The sequence below is a fragment of the Bubalus kerabau genome, chromosome 21 (assembly GCF_029407905.1).
Source record: "Bubalus kerabau isolate K-KA32 ecotype Philippines breed swamp buffalo chromosome 21, PCC_UOA_SB_1v2, whole genome shotgun sequence".
Classification (NCBI taxonomy): Eukaryota; Metazoa; Chordata; class Mammalia; order Artiodactyla; family Bovidae; genus Bubalus; species Bubalus kerabau.
This window is the reverse complement of record NC_073644.1, coordinates 6,613,864-6,633,665: the sequence shown is the minus strand read 5'-3', so window position 1 is coordinate 6,633,665 and position 19,802 is coordinate 6,613,864. Positions and strand designations below refer to the sequence as shown.

At 51.3% G+C, this 19,802-nt stretch overlaps 1 protein-coding gene across 1 annotated transcript in view; it reads left to right on the top strand.

Annotated features, from left to right (window-relative positions):
- Positions 1–17,402, top strand: part of TSHZ1 (teashirt zinc finger homeobox 1) — an 81,238-nt gene extending 63,836 nt beyond the window's left edge. Inside the window, exon 3 of the mRNA XM_055559701.1 lies at positions 12,902–17,402. Within this exon, the coding sequence (XP_055415676.1) occupies positions 12,902–16,089 (3,188 nt within the window). The 3' untranslated portion in view covers positions 16,090–17,402. The remainder of the gene's footprint in view (positions 1–12,901) is intronic.
- Positions 17,403–19,802: the final 2,400 nt, after the last annotated feature.

Sequence of the window (19,802 nt, the reverse complement as noted above, 5' to 3'; positions counted from 1 at the left end):
TCCAGCGACGATCATCCCTCCTCGCGCTTCCTGTAAGGAACGCATGGGAGCTGGTTATGTGGAACGCAGCTCACATCTGTCCCGCCGTGCCGTGGTCATCTGTATAAGTAATGGAAACAGGTTAAAGACTTCCATTCTGGTGTTGCCAGCGGGGATTGAAATGAACATGTCAGTGAAATCATCTCGGCAGAGCTGAGCGGGGAGGGGTTTGGACTAGTATATCCGCGCTCCCTTTGGTGGCGAGAGCCCTAATGAGAGCGCTGGGATGTATAGTTTATCAGATGGAAGAGGAAGAGCAAGTCAATCTCGGAGATTAGAATCGCGGCAGGATTGCCAGTGCAGGGCGCCGTGCCCTCCTGGGGAGACCTCTGCTAATAACACGCTCTTTTCATTCCAAGGTGGGGTGGGGGCGGTGAGGAGGGGCAGGCTGCCACAGGGTTATCTACAAGTCCAGGGTGGTCTTAGGATGGCTCTGAGACCCCAGTCTTGAAAACTTAGAGGGAAGGAGGAGAACCTGCTTTGTCTTCATTTCCCTGTAATTATAAAGGAGCCACTTTTAGAACGTGGGTGTTGGTGATGGACAGGGAGGCCTGGCGCGGCAGTCCATGGGGTCGCAAAGCATTGGACACGACTGAGCAACTGAACTGAACTCGCGCTGCCTGAAAAGTCATTTCACTCCCTTCCTTGTCCGTGTGAGCAAGAGCCGTTTTATTTGAATTGCTGAAGTGCTGTATAACCTTCTTTCAAAGCTGGAACAGGATTCGGCTTCCCTGGGTATCATACCTGTACCTGCCACCCTGCTTCTAGAAAAATCAGGTCTTCTAGTGAGAGGAACACCCTGCGTGCCACGTGTGCTGTGACGTCCTTGTAAACTCAAGTATGTTAATGTGGGTTATTCCACATATTTCCCTACTAGAATGCTGTATTCATACGTTGTATTTTCCAGTATCACGATCTTTCTTCCATCTAGATGCTATTAACTTAAAATCCAAGCGGGTTAAAAATGGAAACATTTCGTTTTCTAGCCTGTTATGCTACAGGCCGGTATCTGAATGATTCCAAGTACCTAAATTTGGGGGCATGGCAGAAGCTGAGCGTCTTTGATGGAAAGAACCCATCTCTCCGTTTTCATCAGGATGTGTCCCCAGTAGGGACAGGTGTGGATGACCACCGGTTGCCTTGTGTGGGTGGGTATTTCTAGTAACCAGGCTGGTGTCTGCTGGGTTGAGAAGGAGAGACTTCAAGCTGACTTTAAGGAAGGAAGTCGTGACAGGGAAAGGCTTTCTTCTGTTGTTGCTTCTGCTCTTTCAGCGAGGCACCTACACTTATATTCATCCTTCCCAGGAACAATGATCGCGAGCGGGCAGAGTTCTGGAGAATTCACCTCCCGGGGAACAGAAAGCAGGACTCACAGGAAAACACCCTTGTATTGTGCATAATTGGGGTGCAGATTGAGATGCAGGTTTGTGGGGGGATTGCAGACCTAATTGCTCAGAGCCCAGTTTACTCAGACTCAGGGGAATTTGAAACTTTGCTACATTTAACTGTGAAAAAGCAAAGACAGCTGTCACTTCTTCCCGTTCTTCAAATGACTGTTGACTCTCAGAGCAAATCTTGTGTCTTCTTTAAAGAAACAAAGATGTTCTAAAAACATGTTGGCCTGTGATTTGAGAAATAGGATCTAGATCTCATTTGCTGACGGCGTACGCCTTGTGGTATAATTGCCATGTGAGAGGAACATATTTTTCCAGACAATATGTGTGTGTTTACACTGCAAACCATCAGGGCACACGTTGGTGGTGTCAGATTCAACTCTAGCAGGGACGGTCTACGCCGCCTTCTGTCCACTCGCATCAGAAGATGAGGGGTTTTATCTGGCTAGGGATGGCAGCGCATCTTTAGGGACACATTGGCATCCAGAAGGCACCTTTTATGGCAGAAACTACTAACAAGAGTTAATTTATTTTTAACAAGTGAAGTCAAGCCATAAGAACAGTTGTCTCATTCTCATTTGGGGGTGGTGGGGAGGTCTTTGTATCTTTTATTCCCTCCCACCTGCACACACCCGTACGCCCACGTGGGGGCTGGCGGCTTCCTGCTTGGCGTGTGCTCGTCCCGTCGGCCTCTGCGTGTCGTCTGGCATGTGGCAGGACCCACCGTGCGTGTTCACCGCGTCACGCTCCACGCCGCGTGCTGGGCTAGGGAGGGCTGGGGGCGGTGGTGGTGGCGGGGGGGAGTGATGGCAAAGCTGTTTTGACACAAAAAGAAGTAGCGGAGATGATGATTTGAAGTCTTTGTTTTATTTGATGGGAGGAATGTCATTTCTTTCTGTAAGTGATTGTAGAAGAAGAATTTATGCTGCAGTTACCATTTCTACGCTTATTCATTCATCAGATTTCCTCAGGGTGGGGGTGGGTGAGGGCAGAGGGGAGCTGAGGGTTCTAGCAGAGAAAATGCAGCCGTGTCGAGTTGATTCTGTTTTCTGTGATTCAGTAGCCGCTCTCATCCAAATCTTTTAAGGCTAAACAGCTGTATTCATTCACCTCGCCACATATATTGCTCTGTTTCATCACTAGAAAGAAAAAATGTCTACAAATATTTTAATGTACTTTGGTATATTTGTATCCATGTGAATTTTTAGAAAATTGTAGCTCGTGATGAAAACAAAGGATCACGACCAATAATTACTCTGTCCAAGCTTGGATGTTTCTGTATGTCTTTCTCAAGTCTCTCTATCTCTGTGTAGGCAAAATTTCCAAACAAGCATCTGGGAGAGCAATTAGGAGAATTCACATAATAGTAAGAATAAACCCAATTATTATGATGCATGTTTGGCCGACTCTTTGAGACCCCATGGACTGTAGCCCGCCAGGCGCCTCTGTTCACGGGACTCTCCAGGCAAGAACACTGGAGTGGGTTCCCATGCCCTCCTCCAGGGGATCTTCCCGACCCAGGGATTGAACTTGCGTCTCCTGCAGCTCCTGCATTGCAGGCAGATTCTTCACCGCTGAGCCACTAGGGAAACCCAATTATGATAAGAGAATGATATTTTCTGATATGATAGTGTGGATGTAACTGATTCAGATGCCATTATTGTTATTAAGGGGATTTCAAGAAAGTCAGGTGCATCTGACCTTGTGTTAAGCGTCCAGCCAAGTGCAGCAGTAATTATGTAGGGCAGGCTTGTTCTCCATCTATCACTTTGGCACATAATTTATATCGACTGTAATATAAAGACAAAAATTCTCCTAACTTTGTGTTAACAGTAGGTGTGTCATTGAGACCTGCAGGGGTGTACCCTGCACTGCTCACACCCACACCCCAGTCCATGGAGACCTGATGTTTCCTGTCTTTTCCTGTGTGTTTATGAGAATAAGCTGCTGGATGTGAATGTGGAGATACGTGTCTGAGACGTAAGTCCCGCATGCGGTTTGGAGTATCAGTTACATTTCTTTATTGTCGTTTAAGCCACTTGAAGAGCTGTTTCATGCCCAAGTCTCCTCTCCAGATTTCTGAATGTCATCCATCAGGGTGAATCTTACTCTCTCTGATGAAAGTCATTTCTCATTTCAGGTGGTAGAAAATCTAGGTCGGGACCTGGTTTCAGACCTACTTGGCTAATGCTGGGTTTGTGGACCCAGACTTATCAGACTGTCCTAACATGGTCTTTATCCTGCCGCAAAAGGAGAGGCAGTAACTGAAAACATCGATTTCCCCATGCTTGGCCTTGGTAGTGCATGTCTTAGAGATGGCTGGCTTTTTAGCGTGGATCAAGAAAACATTTGCCTTGTATATTAACACACAGTCCGTTAGTAGTGAAATAGCTATGTGCTCTCCTGGGTTCATACAGGAGTTATTTATCTTCTGTTCTTCTTTTCATTTCAACTTCTCTTTTAATTTTTCAAGATTCTCATAATTTTTTTTTTCTTTTTCCTCCTAACACTGCTGAAAATCAGAGAAAGTTTTCAGTCTTTTTAATTGAGACTTAAGCTCTGATTTGTGCTTTGTCACTTGCTGAGTGACATTGTTGTAACTGCAGCAAAGTCCAGACACGAAAGTCATATCCGATGTGCTTGCTGGGAGGGGCGCCCTGAAATGAGACTGTTTGTTTCCCACTTACCTTGAATTCTGGGCCAGGGAGAAAGGGCACATGTTATACTTCTTTTAAGGGAGTCACCTGTGGATTTCTAATTAGAATTGGGTAAAACCCATAGGTCATTTTATTTACAGACTCCACAATTCTAAAGCAGGGCCTCTGTCCGGTTTTACACAAAGAAATCCTCATTATCAGTCAGGTGGTTTAGCAAACCCGTACACGAGCCGTTGGAGCCAGACCCCTAAAATTGGCCAAAGTGACAGAAAAAGTTTCACTTCTTCCACATCAGAGCGAAAGCGGCCTTTCAGATTTGCTTGACAGATTGTCAGCTTTCCTGCAAAAAAATCAGAACTGAGGCTCGTAAATTAACATCCATCCCACTTGTATTTAATGTTCTTTCAAAGAAGCAAGGAAGGGGTTCTGACCCCTTATCTCCTTTCTCTGCATTTTCTATTTCCCAGTGTCTTCTGACTTTCGTCAGAACTACCTGCTGTCTTTGTAACACAGGTGAAGTTACTTCAGAAGTGATCAGTGATACATTTGGAAGAAAAATGTGTTCTGCGAGATTTTACAATGAGTTGGAGCTGTGCATTTATCACGGAGGCGTGCGTAAGCCCCTTTTGTGAATTGGCGCCTTGGAGTAACTATATTTTGATATAACGGCCATCTGTTCATGGGTATCACGTTTGCCAGTCTAAAACCTAGTTTGATGTAGATAAACATGTAATTCGGTCTGATTGTATAGTTTCACCAGGTGGCAATACGATAGCCGCGTTCGGTCTTTGCTGTGAGCCGGAGCCCAAGCCGAGAGCCGAGGCCTGGGTTTTGCAGTTGCCACGTTTGAATTTCCCTTTCCCTCGTTCACAGCCAGCTCTCAATCGTGTGCTAGTGCGGAAAAGAGAGCTCGGATAAACAAAGCTCCTAACCCGATTCTGGTCGTGTATTCCCCCGCCTGCCCCCTCAGGCCTGGGGAAGAGCCAAACCAGGAGCTTCTCTGTGTGTGCACCCCCTCCGGGCCCCCACCTTCCTCTGGGTGGCTGTGATCAGGAAGTCTGCAGGAGGGCAGTGGAGGGCACTTCCTGAATAATCTGCTGCCCAAACCTCACGTCTACACAGCAACAGAGGCCAGCCATGGGCCTGCTTTCCTTGGGACGAGAAGATGCCCGTCGTGGGCACTTCTCTTAAGTGGCTCCTCTTAAGGGTCCCATCGCAGGGCTGGATGAGCTCAGAGTGGAGCTTGGTGATGAGGGCAGTGTGTCTAACGTTCCTACGCATCCTTCCTGCAGCCCCAGCGCTGGGGAGACGGAGGCCCCGAGGACGGAATCTGTGAGTGGAGCACGTGGGTCAGTCTGTCCCTTCTGTAAGTCTGTCCTCAGATGATGACGGGGGTCTGTCCTTCAACCCAGAACCACAACGGTGGCCCCACAGCCTGGACCTGACGGGCGTGGGCAGGTGAACGCCACCCCCAGCCCCTGTGCACTTGGGGTCACTCTTGCGCTTGCTGGGTGGGACAGATGTGGTGGTGGGGGTGTCTATGTGGCCCCTTCCTCCCTGATGCCAACATGACAAAAGCAAAGGACTCCGTCCCGCCTGCTACTGAAGCCCTGTGGTCTTGCTTTCAGACACCCTGGGGTCCAGTCTGCAGACCTGCACAACCCTTGTCTACCTGCCCCAGGCCCAAATTCTCAAGTGAAACCCATTAGTTTCTGGATCCTTCTGAGGTTCCTGGTTCGAGCCTAGTTTTGGAAGGTGGGGGCAGTTGTTGAGGGGTGGGTGGAGAGAGAGGCTTAGGCACTGCTTTCAAAGAATCCCTTGAAACCCTTGGCATCTGTGGCCAGCTCATCTTCCGTGTGTTCATGTGACCACAAGCACCATGGGGTAGATTGACACTGACTGGTGCTTGGCCCGAGGACTCCTAGATAGGGTGGTGTGCGAAGAGAGGGGAGGCGAGGGCTGCCTGGGGAGGCGTGTGCACTTCTTTCCAAAGCCGATGCTGCCGGGCCCGTGCGTCCAGGGAGGAGCTGGTCAGAAAGGCGTCCAGTGTGAGGACCTAGGACCGATGCCCCCCGCCCCCAGCTGCCCCCTGGGTCTGTATTTCCTTGTGTCCCTTAGAGTTGAAAAGTTAATTTATAATACATGGTAGAACAGGGAAATAGCCAAAGAATATGAGCTTACTGGGATAAATACAGTGCAGGAGTGTGTGATAAAGTAGGAATCCTGGGAGTCTAGAAATGGACAGGGACCATGTTGGTGAAAGATGGAGTGATGGAGCCTTGTGGCCACTGAGCCTGGGGACTGAGGGCCTCAGGAGAGGCCCTGCCAACTCCTTGCCTGTCAGTGGGACCCGTGGCCCCCTCCCCGGGGAAGGCTGTGTGGAGACCCCGCTGGGGGCGGTGGGGGAGCAGGAGTGGGACGGGAAGGAGACAGGCGGCAGATGCACAGGCAGACTCTCAGCGCCCCCAAAATCCTGCTGCAGGAACCCCGATACCACCTGCACCCCTCTGTTGTTCTCCCCGCTTCTTACCTTTTAACATGAAAAAATAAAAGTCACAATGAACAAAGCCCTTCCCGGATTCCCGCCCCCAGGCTGGGCCCTGCCCTTCTCTGGATCCCTAATTCCCAGGGTCTGGCTAGTGGCTGTTTCCAGCTATTTTATTCCAGAAATGGTGTGAAACAGCTAATTTGTGTGTGTTGAATTGAAAACACTGAAGATTTTGAAAACAGAGCTATTTACTAAGAGCAACTTCAGTCAACAAACTCATATATTCATTATCTAGAAAAAAGACTATCAGTATTTTCTAAGAGGATTTTTCCATTGTGCTGTGAATGGGTATGTCTTCTGCTTTTTCCATTTAATGAATCTCTCCTTGTCATTAAAACATAGTTTTCAATGTTGCATCATAGGTATAAGCACCCAACTACCGATTATTTTTTTTTTTAATTTTTAATTTTATTTTATTTTTAAACTTTACATAACTGTATTAGTTTTGCCAAATATCAAAATGACTCCGCCACAGCTATACATGTGTTCCCCATCCTGAACCCTCCTCCCTCCTCCCTCCCCATTCCATCCCTCTGGGTCGTCCCAGTGCACCAGCCCCAAGCATCCAGTATCGTGCATCGAACCTGGACTGGCCAACTACTGATTATTGTTGAAGATTTAGACAATGCCAAATTTCATATGAAATAATACCGTAAAGGACATCTTTGTAAATGCTGCTGCTGCTGCTAAGTTGCTTAGTGTCCGACTCTGTGCGACCCCATGGACAGCAGCCCACCAGGCTCCCCTGTCCCTGGGGTTCTCCAGGCAAGAACACGGGAGTGGGTTGCCATTTCCTTCTCCAATGCATGAAAGTGAAAAGTGAAAGTGAAGTCACTCAGTCGTGTCCAACTCCCAGCGACCCCATGGACTGCAGCCTACCAGGCTCCTCCATCCATGGGATTTGCCAGGCAAGAGTACTGGAGTGGGGTGCTATTGCCTTCTCCGTCTTTGTGCATGAACCCTCTGTATTTTATATCACCTTCTGAGGCTATGCTTCCTAAAGTAAAATTATTGGGCCAAAGGGTATCAACATTTAAATATTTCTCTCCTCTTACTCTTTTTTCATTGAGATTCTCTCATTCATAACAGCATGAAGGGCACATAAGAAGTGTCCTAAATACTGATACAGAATTAGAAAGTGGGAGTGTGTGTCGCTTAGTCATGTCTGACTCTTTGTGAACCCGTGGACCAAAGCCCGCCAGGCTCCTCTGTCCATGGGATTTCCCAGGCAAGAATACTGGAGTGGGTAGTCCTTCTCTTCTCCAGGGGATCTTCTCAACCCAGGGATTGAACCCGGGTCTCCTGCATTGCAGGCAGATTCTTTACCTCTGAGCCACCAGGGATACAGAATTACTTGGGGTCACTACTTCATTCACAAGCGTTTACTCCAAGTGTTTTCGGCACTGAGGTGCTAACACAACAAAGGATAGTAACTGGGTCCTGAGATGGTGAGTGGAGGGGTCTCGGGCTGGGAGTCAGGTGACCCGCCTCTGAGTCCTGAGCCCCTCATCTGTCTCCTGTGTGACCTGGGGGAAGTCGGTCAACTTCTTGAGACTCCATTTCCTCATCTGTAAAATGGGCTTATCAGGGACACTGCCTTGTAGGGTTGTGAGGGTTAAAATGAGGTGAAAAAATGAAAATGTCCAGCCCAGGGAGGTGGGCAGGGGTGCCCAGCAGTTTTAATTAAACGAGCAAGTTCACAGTTTGATGATGAGGACACACAGGTAAACATCTCTTAATTCCGCAGGGAATGAATCCCAGGAGGGGATTAAGCAGCCTCACGAAGGAGGTGACATCAGAGCCTTGCGTTGAGGAGGAGCGTCGTCCCCAGGCAGAGAAGCAGAGGTTGGGGGTGGTGCCCCTGGGACCGGGGTGCTCAGGGGCTGACACGTAGTGGAGGGAGGGGCCTGCACGCCCTGTGCTACTCCTGGGCTTGTAACAAAGATCTTAACTCTAGGGTCACGGAGGAGGAGCGTGGCCAGGCAAGAGGAAAGAGGCCAGCTGGGAGGCTGCTGCACTGTCTGGTGACAGGCCTGGGGGGTCCACATTCGGGCAGAGGCCATGTCGGGTACAGGGCTGCAGGACAGGAGGCGCTGAGGATAACTCGCTTTTCTGGTGTTGGACAGCTGGTGTGGGGTGGTTCAGTAACCACTGAGCTAGGAGACTCCTAACTCAGGAGGAGGAAGTAAGCTTTTATTGGGGCAGCCCCTCTAGGTCTGGAGGGGCAGGGGAAGCCATGTGTCTGTAGTTGACTGGGGGTGCCTGTGGGACACCCGTGTTGGGGCACGGGGCTGGAGGGGCAGGGGAAGCCATGAGTCTGTAGTTGACTGGGGGTGCCCATGGGACACCTGTGTTGGGGGGCGGGGCTGGAGGGGCAGGGGAAGCCATGAGTCTGTAGTTGACTGGGGGTGCCCGTGGGACACCCACATTTGAGCTGGAGCTCCTTCTGTGTGCCCAACACCACGTGGGCTCAGACAGCGCTCAGGAGGGCTTCACGGAGCCCAGCCTCCCCCAATGGGGCAGGAGAACCCGAGGGCCCCTCTGGAGGGGCTTCACAGTGACATAGATCGGGTGGTCATGGGCGTGCCCTGGAGGAGTCAAGGAAGAAGTCAAGGTTGGCTGGAAAGAGGCCACAGAGGGACCGGCAGGGGGACAGGCAGGGTGGATTCAGGGAGCTGCGCCCTGATCCTAGAAACACGGTCAGCTCCCAGGAGTGTGACTGGGCTGGGGAGCAGGGGGGACTGTGTCCCTGTGGGGTGTCAGGGAGCTGGGCATGCTCAGCCCGGTAGGGGGATGCTGGTGTGCCCCAGGCTGCACCCCAAGTCTCCCTAGAGCTCCCCAGCTCTGCTTGTGTCTCCCCTGGGAGATGAGCCCCAGAAGGCAGGCATGTTAGGTGTCCCCCACCTCCCCACCCCCTGGAAAATGGGGGACCGGTGTCCGAGGACGGAATGGCAGAAACCAGTGCCCCTTAGGAGGCCAGGGTTTGCTTTCCGTGGTTCCAGCAGTGACTGTTGCCCTGGGGCTGGAGAGGGCGGAGTGAGAGGCATTTGAGCTCAACCTGGGGCTCCTGGGTGCAGACGGGTCAGTGTCGGGGGCAGGGAGGACAGGCCGGGACATGCCAGGCTCTGAGGACACCCGCTCTGCTGGGAATGGACATGCATGACCGGTGGGTGCTGAATACCCCCTGGAGGTAGAGGGAGCCCCCGCCTGTGTTTCCAGAGGAAGAGGAAAGTGGTCTGCTCACTCCACACCCCCGACGGTGCCTGCTGTGCGCGGGTGATGGAGCCTGTGTCCGTCCGTTGAGGGGGCAGCAGCCCGCAAGCGGTGCAGCGCTGGGCAGGGCGCCAGCACAGCGCCGGGCTCCCCGGCTGAGCCAAACGCGCCCAGTCAAAGGCTTCCCTTCAGTCAGTTGCTGGTGTGGATCTTCTTTGCATAAAAGTGGAACATCTGGGTCTAGTGGGCGGCCTCCCCATTAGGTGATCACCTTCTAGGTGACCCCAGAGTGTGGCTCAGAAGGCGCACTGCAGGGGGCTGCTGGGAGTCCGGCCAACACCCCGCGGACCCGGTGCCTCTGTCTTCAGAGGGCTCTGCCCAGGATGCCCGAGGCCTCAAGTGTCCCCGTCGGAATCCTCAGAGCTAGGCCTGGTGTCCAGGCCAAGGCCAGGGAACCTGCAGGCGGTGGGTGTGACCGGAGCTTCGGTCTTCTGCCTGAGGACCCCAGCCACGGGCACTCGGGACCCTGGACCGTCCTAAACCTGTAGTGGTTGTGGGGAAAGGAGAAAGCGGTCAAGTTCACGGTCAGTCTCCAGGGGGCCACGGCCTCAGGCAGACCGCTGTGCAGGTGTGGACACCTGTGTGACCCTGCGGGCTCGCCCTGTCGATTATTTTTCACGCTCTCAGAGCAGGCCCCACGGGCTGTGGTTCCCTGAGCTGTTAGTGGACCGAGGCGGGACTGCCGTCATCTGGGAAGCAGCTGTGGACGTGCTTGCCTGGTCATGCCGCTGCCCGGGTACAGGGCGGCCCCGTGGAGAAGCAGAGGGCAAGCAGGGAGCTGAAAGGCCCGGCGGAGCGTGCGTGTCCACCGTGTGTGCATCCGTGTGCAGAGCCCTTGGTGGGCAGGCGTGGACGCTCCCGTGTGGCTCCCTCCTGCCCCGCGTCCAGCCTCTGGGCAGCCGCCTCCTTCTCTGTCTCTCCATCACTGTCCCTGAAAACGCGGCGCTGCCCGCCACATTCCCTCGGGGTCCGTCTCTGATAATGTGATAATGAGTGATTCTACTTAATGAGACACCCTCTCAGGTCATATCAATGCATTTTAATAGGGCCTTTCTGGAAATATCTTAACCCTAAATTTCCCAGGTAGTTGACGGAACACTAGTTGTTTCCACACACACACACACACACACACACACACACACACACACACACAAAAAGAAGAAGAAAGAAAGAAAAGAGAAAGAAGTAAAAGCACGCTGGTCAGTTAAGCGGTGCAGGCGATTATGTCCCCTTGGGAACTGACAAGACCTGTCACATGGTGAAGGATCTGAAATGTTCTGCAGTAAACAGCCGGGTTCCATCCAGGCGTTTATATGCCCTCCATCCCTCTCATTCCCCGGACAGCTGTCAGCAGCCCGAGCTTCTTCTGGGAAACGCCGCTTTCACCCTGAGAAGTCACCCTCTGTGCAGCTTGGCCCTTGGCAGGACATGTAGCACCTACTATAGGCATTGTTGGGTTAAAAAGTTTTTTATTGTGTAAAAATATTCGTAACTTCAAAGTTACTATTTTAACCATTTTACGGGCATGGCTCAGTGGTATTAAGTAAGTTTACATTGTTATGCAGCCAAACCCAGCATCCACCTCCAGATCTTTCCATCATCCCACATTGAAACTCAACCCATTAAACACCAACTTCTTTTTTTTTTTCCCTCTCTTTTAAACTTTTTATTTTGTACTGGAATATAGCTGAGTAACAATGTTGTAATAGTTTCAGGTGGACCGCAAAGGGTCTCAGCCATACATGTACATGTGTCCTCTCCCTCCGAAACTCCCCTACCATCCAGGCTACCACATAACACTGAGCAGAGTTCCCTGTGCTATACAGTAGGTCCTTGTTGGTTATCCATCTTAAATATAGCACTGTAATAGCTAGCTTTCCATTTCTCCCTGTCCCCCGACCCTGGAAACCACTGTTCTCTTCCTGTCTCTGTGAGCAGACCTCACTGCTCTAGGTGTCTCATGTAAGGAGACTCCTAAGTATTTGTCTTTTGTTGCTGGCTTAACGGCTTCCCAGGTGGCTCAGTGGTAAAGAATCCGCCTGCAATGCAGGAGATGTGGGTTCGATCCCTGGGTCGGGAAGATCTCCTGGAGAAGGAAGTGGCAACCCACTCCAGTATTCTTGCCTGGAAAATCCCATGGATAGAGGAGCCTGGCGGTCCACAGTACACAGGGTTGCAAAAAAGTTGGACATGACTCAGTGATGAAACCTAACATTGTTACACTGAGCACAGCGCCCCTGATTTAGTCCATACTGAAGCATGCATCAGACTCTCCTTACTTTTAAAGGCTGAATAATATCCCACTGTGTGTGTAAACCACACTTCGTTCACCTGTTCAACCATCAGTGGACACTCGGGTTGTTTCCACCTTTCAGCTCTTGTGAGCAATGCTGCTTTGTATATCCGGGGCTCTCTGATCCCTGCCTGGTGTCCCCTGTGGGTGACTTCCGCTCCATCCAGGCAGGGGCTGGCTGGTGCTATGTTGCGTCCTCCTTTTTTCAGTAGAGACTAGAGTATTTTTATCACTTACCATTGAAGCGAGTTTTTATTTATGGACACCATAGAATCCTGTCCCTGGGGTATCTTTCCCTAAAAGTTGACAACCAGGTCCCCCCATGGGGAGGCTCATGAGGGACCCCGTTGCTTACAGAGGGAAGGGTCTACAGGCGGAGGAGCAGGGCCCCCTCAGCTGCCCACCTTGTCACTTTCCCCCCTTGTCTTCCCATCCAGCTATGATGGCCAGACCGACATCTCTAAGAAGAGGGCAGACGCTGCCCTTCCGTTGAAATGTGTTCACTTCGGCGGGGTTTGGGGGCTTGCCTTGGTGGAAACCTGTTTCCACCGTGGCACTGCGGCGGGTCGGTGTATAAAGTGGGGACGGCCTTGTAGCCTTGGCTGAGAAACGACTTTTTAAAGATGGCGTGAGCGCTGGGGAGGCCGCGTCTTCGGGGTGCCGTCCGCACTCACTGTGTTTCCTTGCTTTCTCCTAGCTTATGTTCCTGAGGAAGAACTGAAAGCAGCAGTGATAGACGAGGGGAGCGTGGAGGAGGATGGGCTGCCCGGGGATGTTCAGGAGGCCGACTTCGCGTGCAGCGAGGAGGCGGAGATCAAGGAGGCCCAGAGCTACCAGAACTCCCCCATCAGCACCGCGACCAACCAGGACGCGGGCTACGGCTCGCCCTTCAGCGAACACAGCGACCAGCCCGCCCACTTCAAAAGCTCCTCCTCCAAGGAGGAGAAGGAGGAGCGCCAGGGCGCGGAGGGCGTCTCCTACCCCCAGGACAGTTTGGCCCAGATCAAGGCCGTGTACGCAAACCTCTTCTCCGAGTCCTGCTGGTCCAGCTTGGCCCTGGACTTGAAGAAGTCAGCCTCGACCACGAGCACCAGCGATGCGGCCCAGAAGGAGGGCTCCACCCCCGCCCCCACGCCCCCCACCAGCACTGCGGGGGCCACGGGCACCACGGCGAGCACCCCCAGCTCAGGCTCGGGCACCAGCGGCGGTTCGGGCTACGACTGGCACCAGGCCGCCCTGGCCAAGACGCTGCAGCAGACGTCGTCGTACGGCCTGCTGCCGGAGCCCAGCCTCTTCAGCACCGTGCAGCTCTACCGCCAGAACAACAAGCTCTACGGCTCGGTGTTCACGGGCGCCAGCAAGTTCCGCTGCAAGGACTGCAGCGCCGCCTACGACACGCTGGTGGAGCTGACGGTACACATGAACGAGACGGGGCACTATCGCGACGACAACAGGGACAAGGACGCGGAGAAGACCAAGCGGTGGTCCAAGCCCCGGAAGCGCTCGCTGATGGAGATGGAGGGCAAGGAGGACGCGCAGAAGGTGCTCAAGTGCATGTACTGCGGGCACTCGTTCGAGTCCCTGCAGGACCTCAGCGTGCACATGATCAAGACGAAGCATTACCAGAAAGTGCCTCTCAAGGAGCCCGTGCCAGCCCTCACCAAGCTGGTCCCCTCTACCAAAAAGCGGGCGTTGCACGAGCTGGCGGCCCCCGGCTCCCCTGAGCCGGCCGGAGCGGCGGCGGCAGAGGTGGCACTGAGTGAGGCGGCCAAGGAGCAGAAGACGGCCAACCCCTACGTGACACCCAACAACCGCTACGGCTACCAGAACGGGGCCAGCTACACCTGGCAGTTCGAGGCCCGCAAGGCCCAGATCCTCAAGTGCATGGAGTGCGGCAGCTCCCACGACACCCTGCAGCAGCTCACCGCCCACATGATGGTCACTGGGCACTTTCTGAAGGTGACCACCTCCGCCTCCAAGAAGGGGAAGCAGCTGGTGCTGGACCCCGTGGTGGAGGAGAAGATCCAGTCCATCCCCCTGCCGCCGACCACGCACACCCGGCTCCCGGCCGCAGCCACCACTGCCCACGTCAAGAAGCAGCCTGACTCTCCGGCTGGCCCCACCCCCGCGGAGGAGAAGAAGGAGCCCGAGAAGGACAAGGCGGCCCTGGTGGCGGGGGAGGCGGACAAGAAGATCAAGGAGGAGGGCGAGGACACGGGCGAGAAGTTCGAGCCCACCGCCCTCTACCAGTACCTCCGCGAGGAAGACCTGGACGACAGTGCCAAGGGCGGCATGGACATCCTCAAGTCCCTGGAGAACACGGTCTCCACAGCCATCAGCAAAGCCCAGAATGGCGCACCCTCGTGGGGCGGCTACCCAAGCATCCACGCCGCCTACCAGCTGCCGGGCACCGTGAAGCCACCTCCGGCAGTGCAGAGCGTGCAGATGCAGCCCTCCTTTGCCAGCAGCGTGAAGCCGCTGTCCACTGAGCATGGTGCGCTCCTGCATTCCCCGGGGAGCCTCACGCCGCCACCCCACAAGAGCAACGTGTCGGCCATGGAGGAGCTGGTAGAGAAGGTCACGGGCAAGGTCAGCGTGAAGAAGGAGGAGAGGCCGGCAGAGAAGGAGAAGGGCTCGCCGGCCAAGGCCGCGTCCCCAGCGGCCAAGGAGAATAAGGACTTCCCCAGGGCTGATGAGCTGGGGGGCAGCAGCAAGCCCCAGCCCAAGAAGGGCCCTGAGGCCGACGGGGGAAAGGCCAAGAAGGAGGGCACGGGGGACGCCCACACCCCAAACGGCACGGAGCCCCTCAAGGCCAAAGTGACCAATGGCTGTAACAACCTGGCCATCATCACGGACCACTCTCCTGAGCCCTCCTTCATCAACCCACTGAGCGCCCTGCAGTCCATCATGAACACCCACCTGGGCAAGGTGTCCAGGCCCGTGAGCCCCTCACTGGACCCGCTGGCCATGCTCTACAAGATCAGCACCAGCATGCTGGACAAGCCGGCCTACCCTGCCCCTCCCGCCAAGCCACCCGGCACCGCTGACCGCTACTTCTACGAGAACAGCGACCAGCCCATCGACCTGACCAAGTCCAAGAGCAAGCCCCTGGTGCCCGGCGCCTCTGATGGCGTGTCCTCACCGCTCCGGGAGAGCGCACTCATGGACATCTCGGACATGGTGAAGAACCTCACAGGCCGGTTGACGCCCAAGTCCTCCACACCCTCCACCGTGTCTGAGAAGTCGGACGCTGATGGCAGCAGCTTCGAGGAGGCGCTGGACGAGCTGTCACCCGTCCACAAGCGGAAGGGGCGGCAGTCCAACTGGAACCCGCAGCACCTGCTCATCCTGCAGGCCCAGTTCGCCTCGAGCCTGCGCGAGACGGCGGAGGGGAAGTACATCATGTCGGACCTTGGCCCCCAGGAGCGGGTCCACATCTCCAAGTTCACTGGGCTGTCCATGACCACCATCAGCCACTGGCTGGCCAACGTCAAGTATCAGCTGCGGAGGACAGGGGGGACCAAGTTCCTGAAGAACCTGGACACAGGGCATCCTGTTTTCTTTTGCAACGATTGTGCCTCTCAGTTCAGAACTGCTTCCACGTACATCAATCACCTAGAGACACACTTAGGCTTCAGCTTGAAGGATCTCTCCAAGTTGCCCCTAAACCAGATTCAGGAACAGCAGAATGTTTCCAAAGTCCTGGCGAGCAAAGCCTTGGGCCCTTCGGGGGCTGCCGAGGACGAGCTGGGCTCCACATTCCAGTGCAAGCTGTGCAACCGGACTTTCGCGAGCAAGCACGCAGTCAAACTGCACCTCAGCAAGACCCACGGCAAGTCCCCCGAGGACCACCTGATCTACGTGACCGAGCTGGAGAAACAGTAGCCCCGGGCCCGCGCCCGAGGCGCTTTGCACTAACGTCGTACCGCACTAGGCCCGGCCTGAGCCTCCGAAATCAGCCCGCCCTCGGTTGCTGACCGCCTGTCTGGACCTTGGTTTTTCTTACACATATTTTGTAGTTATATTTATATGCTCTTCGTCCGATTGTGCATGTTCCTTTTCTTTTTCCGTGAGTCAGAGTCTGACCTTTATTTTCAACATCTGTTCTCGATGTTCAACTCTCTTTTCTAGGAGATAGTGGGGCACACTCCTCGGAGACACTTACTTAGCAGGAAAGAAAGACACAAATAACAGAGATAGACGTCGTCCTAAAATTACAAAGCTGCCATGACAGTAAAGGTCAGAGAACCTCCTAGTGTCAGATTTAACCCTGTGAGGACTGCAATCGCATTTCTGTGCCTTTCACTCAAAAAAGAAAAAGAAAAAAAAAAAAAAGGCTTAAAGGCATTTCATTCAGATCAAAAGCTGTGTCAGACACAAAACTTATTTAATAATTAAAAAACGAGCTTTTATATGCAGAACTGGTTTGTGAAGGAAGCATGCATGCAGCTGTTGGAGAGCAGAAAGTTGTCTAGGACGTGGGGGTTAGGAAGCCACAACGTCATACGTTTAAAACAGAAAACAAAACAAAAACTAACAACAAAAACAGCAAACACCCCAGTTGCCACTATGCCCAAACCCTCTGGATGCTGAAAAATGCCATTTTTGGCAAAAAAAAAAAAAAAGTATGCAAGTTATTATTTAAAAATGTGTAAAAATGCTATTTCTTTTTTCCTGTAAAATACTGCGGTTTATAGTTATTTACAAATGTAAGCTTTGGTACAAGCCGACCTTTCTATAAGCGTGCTGCATTGGTAAATGAAAAAAAATGGGGCAAATGTTGGCGTCCTTTCCTTGTAAATTGCCAGCATCAGCTTAAAAACTCCTATATGTTACATATCGTACCATTTTAATCTATTCAACTTTCTTTGTACCTTCTGGCTGTATGCTTTCTCTTTTAACTTTTTATATTGTCATTTTATATTAAATTTCTGTGTATATAATGTAAAACCACAATTTTTGAATAAAATTTAGTTCCTGCAGCTTGATTTAAATAGAGAAATTTTACTGGCACCTGCGTCTTTCCAGATGCATGTATATCAGACGAAAATAAATAAATGAAGACAAAGCAAGCGATGCACTATTAATTATACATTTTGATGTTCTATCATTAATATTGTACAGTACATTTTGGTTCACACAATTAAATCCACTGTTTTCTCAAATGTAAAATAAACCCACATGCAGTTCTTGATTTACATAGATTGTCATGTCGTCATTATTCTGCCTCTGAGACGTTATTCCAGCAATGAGAGGTATTGCTTAGGCAGTCGACCAACAGAAATTCTATTCAGAACCATCGTTTCATGATGTGTGTGCTAAAACGCTTATTCAGATGATAAGTACTCCTTTTTTTTTTTTAACGATAATTAAAATTTTTAACTCCACTGGGTGCCACTGGATTCCAGAGTATAGTCATTGAACGACAGCCGATTTGTACATCGAGGGACCGAGGTGCTTCTTGGGAGAATCCTCTCGCCCTGCTTTGAAATGTTTACAGTCATCCTCTGTGTGTATCTGGGGACCTAATGGCAGATCTTGTTCTAACAGCACACCCTGGGGGCCTTGAAATTGGTTCTGCATTGTTCCAAAGAGGAAAGGCTGGTTTCCATACTTTTAATTGAGACTTTCCTGGCGGTCCAGTGGCTAAGACTTCGCCTTTCAATGCTGGGGGTGCTGGTTTGATCCCTGGTTGGGGAGCTGAGATCTCATATGCCTCTCCTGGCCCCCAAAAAAACAAAACATAAAAAGCAAAATTGTAACAAATTCAACAGACTTTAAAAATGAGTCATGTAAAAAAAAAAATCTCTCAAAAAAGGTACAATTTTAATAAAATGCTCTGCTCTCCCTCATCCAGGATTTGGGACCGGCCTTCCTTGGTCAGGTTGCTCCGGAGCATGACAACGAGGGGAGGGGGTATTTTGGGGGAGACCACCGGGCCTCCAGTCTGTTACTCCACCTTCTCTGTAGGTGAGGATCCTGTGCTGGACTCAGTGGACACTCACCCAAGGTCATGGGGCCCACGATTGACAGAACTTGGGCCTGAGTCCACAAGGCTCTGCCCCAGGGGCCGTGCTCTTAATCACCCCCTCCCTGTGCTCTGTGAACTGCCCCCTGGGGAGAAGGGGCCCCCGGGGAGGGTCTGTGGTCTCGAGCAGCCGCTCGGAGCAGAGGAGCCTTCTTCCAGTCACTGCCACTGCAGCCCCGGATCCAGATGCAAAGCAGGCCGGCTCTGTCTTCTGTTGGGTCTGAACAGTAAATTGCAGTGATGTTGGTTAAGTGTGAAGTGTCCTCTACTAGTAATACAGAAACTTGATTCCTGTGAATACAGGTGGAAACATCCAGAGGACCAGTTGGCTGCCTTTTGTGTGAGGATTTACTTATACAGGTTTCTGCTTCCTTCATCAGTGTTTGAAGAGACGCACCCTGGCCTTCGTCCTCTGGTCTTGTGTGTCCCCGAATGCACTCCACGGGTAGCACTGCGCTCTCTCAGGGGAGCCCCCCTTTCTCCCAGGGGAACAGGCTGCTGCTTCTGGAGCCCGAGGGTGCAAATGGCCCTGAGGGTCTGGCATGAGCTGGCCACAGATCCCCCTGTAGGAGGCTGGCGGGCCTGGTGGGGGCAGGCGTCCTGCTAACCTTGTGTACACACAAACATAACCCTATTTTGCATTTGTGTTTGCAACTTGAGCTTCAGGTTTAGTAAGTATTCAAATATTTTTCCTTTTCAGTGTAGATTTTTGAAGAGTTTGAGGTATGCCTCTGAATGTGGATTGGGTCTGGATGTTAATTGTTATTTAGTTGATATTTGAAAGATGTAAAGCCTATAAAATAATGATGACGCTAGCTGATGTAAGAGAAACAAACTCTGAGGCATGTTTGCAGAAAGAAGGGATTACAAACTTCCAAGATTTATGTTCCTCCATTTCTATGTTTCGTAATCTTCAAAAAGCTTTGAAACATTTGAAAGCCTATCTAAATGACTTCTGAAGTTTCAGAAACCAGTGCCTACAAATAAAGGTTTCTGCTTTTTTCCAAGGCAGAATTTCTGTTGCTTACTTATTATTATTTTCCTGAAGGTGGTGGAAACCATTAAAAGCCAGTCATTGAATTGTAAAATTAAAAAATACCAAAGAGTAAGATTTGGAGAGCATTTATAATTTTCCCATACCTTTTATAGTAAAAGTAATACATAGCCTTTGCAGAAAACATGTAACACACAAAAAAAATGAAATAAGGAAATAAAAATCAACTAATGTTTTCATCTAGAGAAAAATCATTTAATATTTTAGTGCTAACATCTTTTTTTAATTTTCTACAAAACAAATGCACAACATACTTTTGTACTTGCTTTTTCTGTTAGTAGATAATGTGTATGTTCCCATTTCATTAAATATCAAACATTTTGAATCTTACTGAGATGTATTATAATTTACTGATTAATTCTCTACTAGTTAGAATTTTGAAAAGCAGCATTTAGATTCTTTTCAAGTTTTCAGTGTTACAAATGACTACAGAAGGAATGTTCCACTCAATATTCCCATGCATATTTCTGATTATTTCCTTAGAATAAATACTGTGGACTTAAAAAAGTATTTACA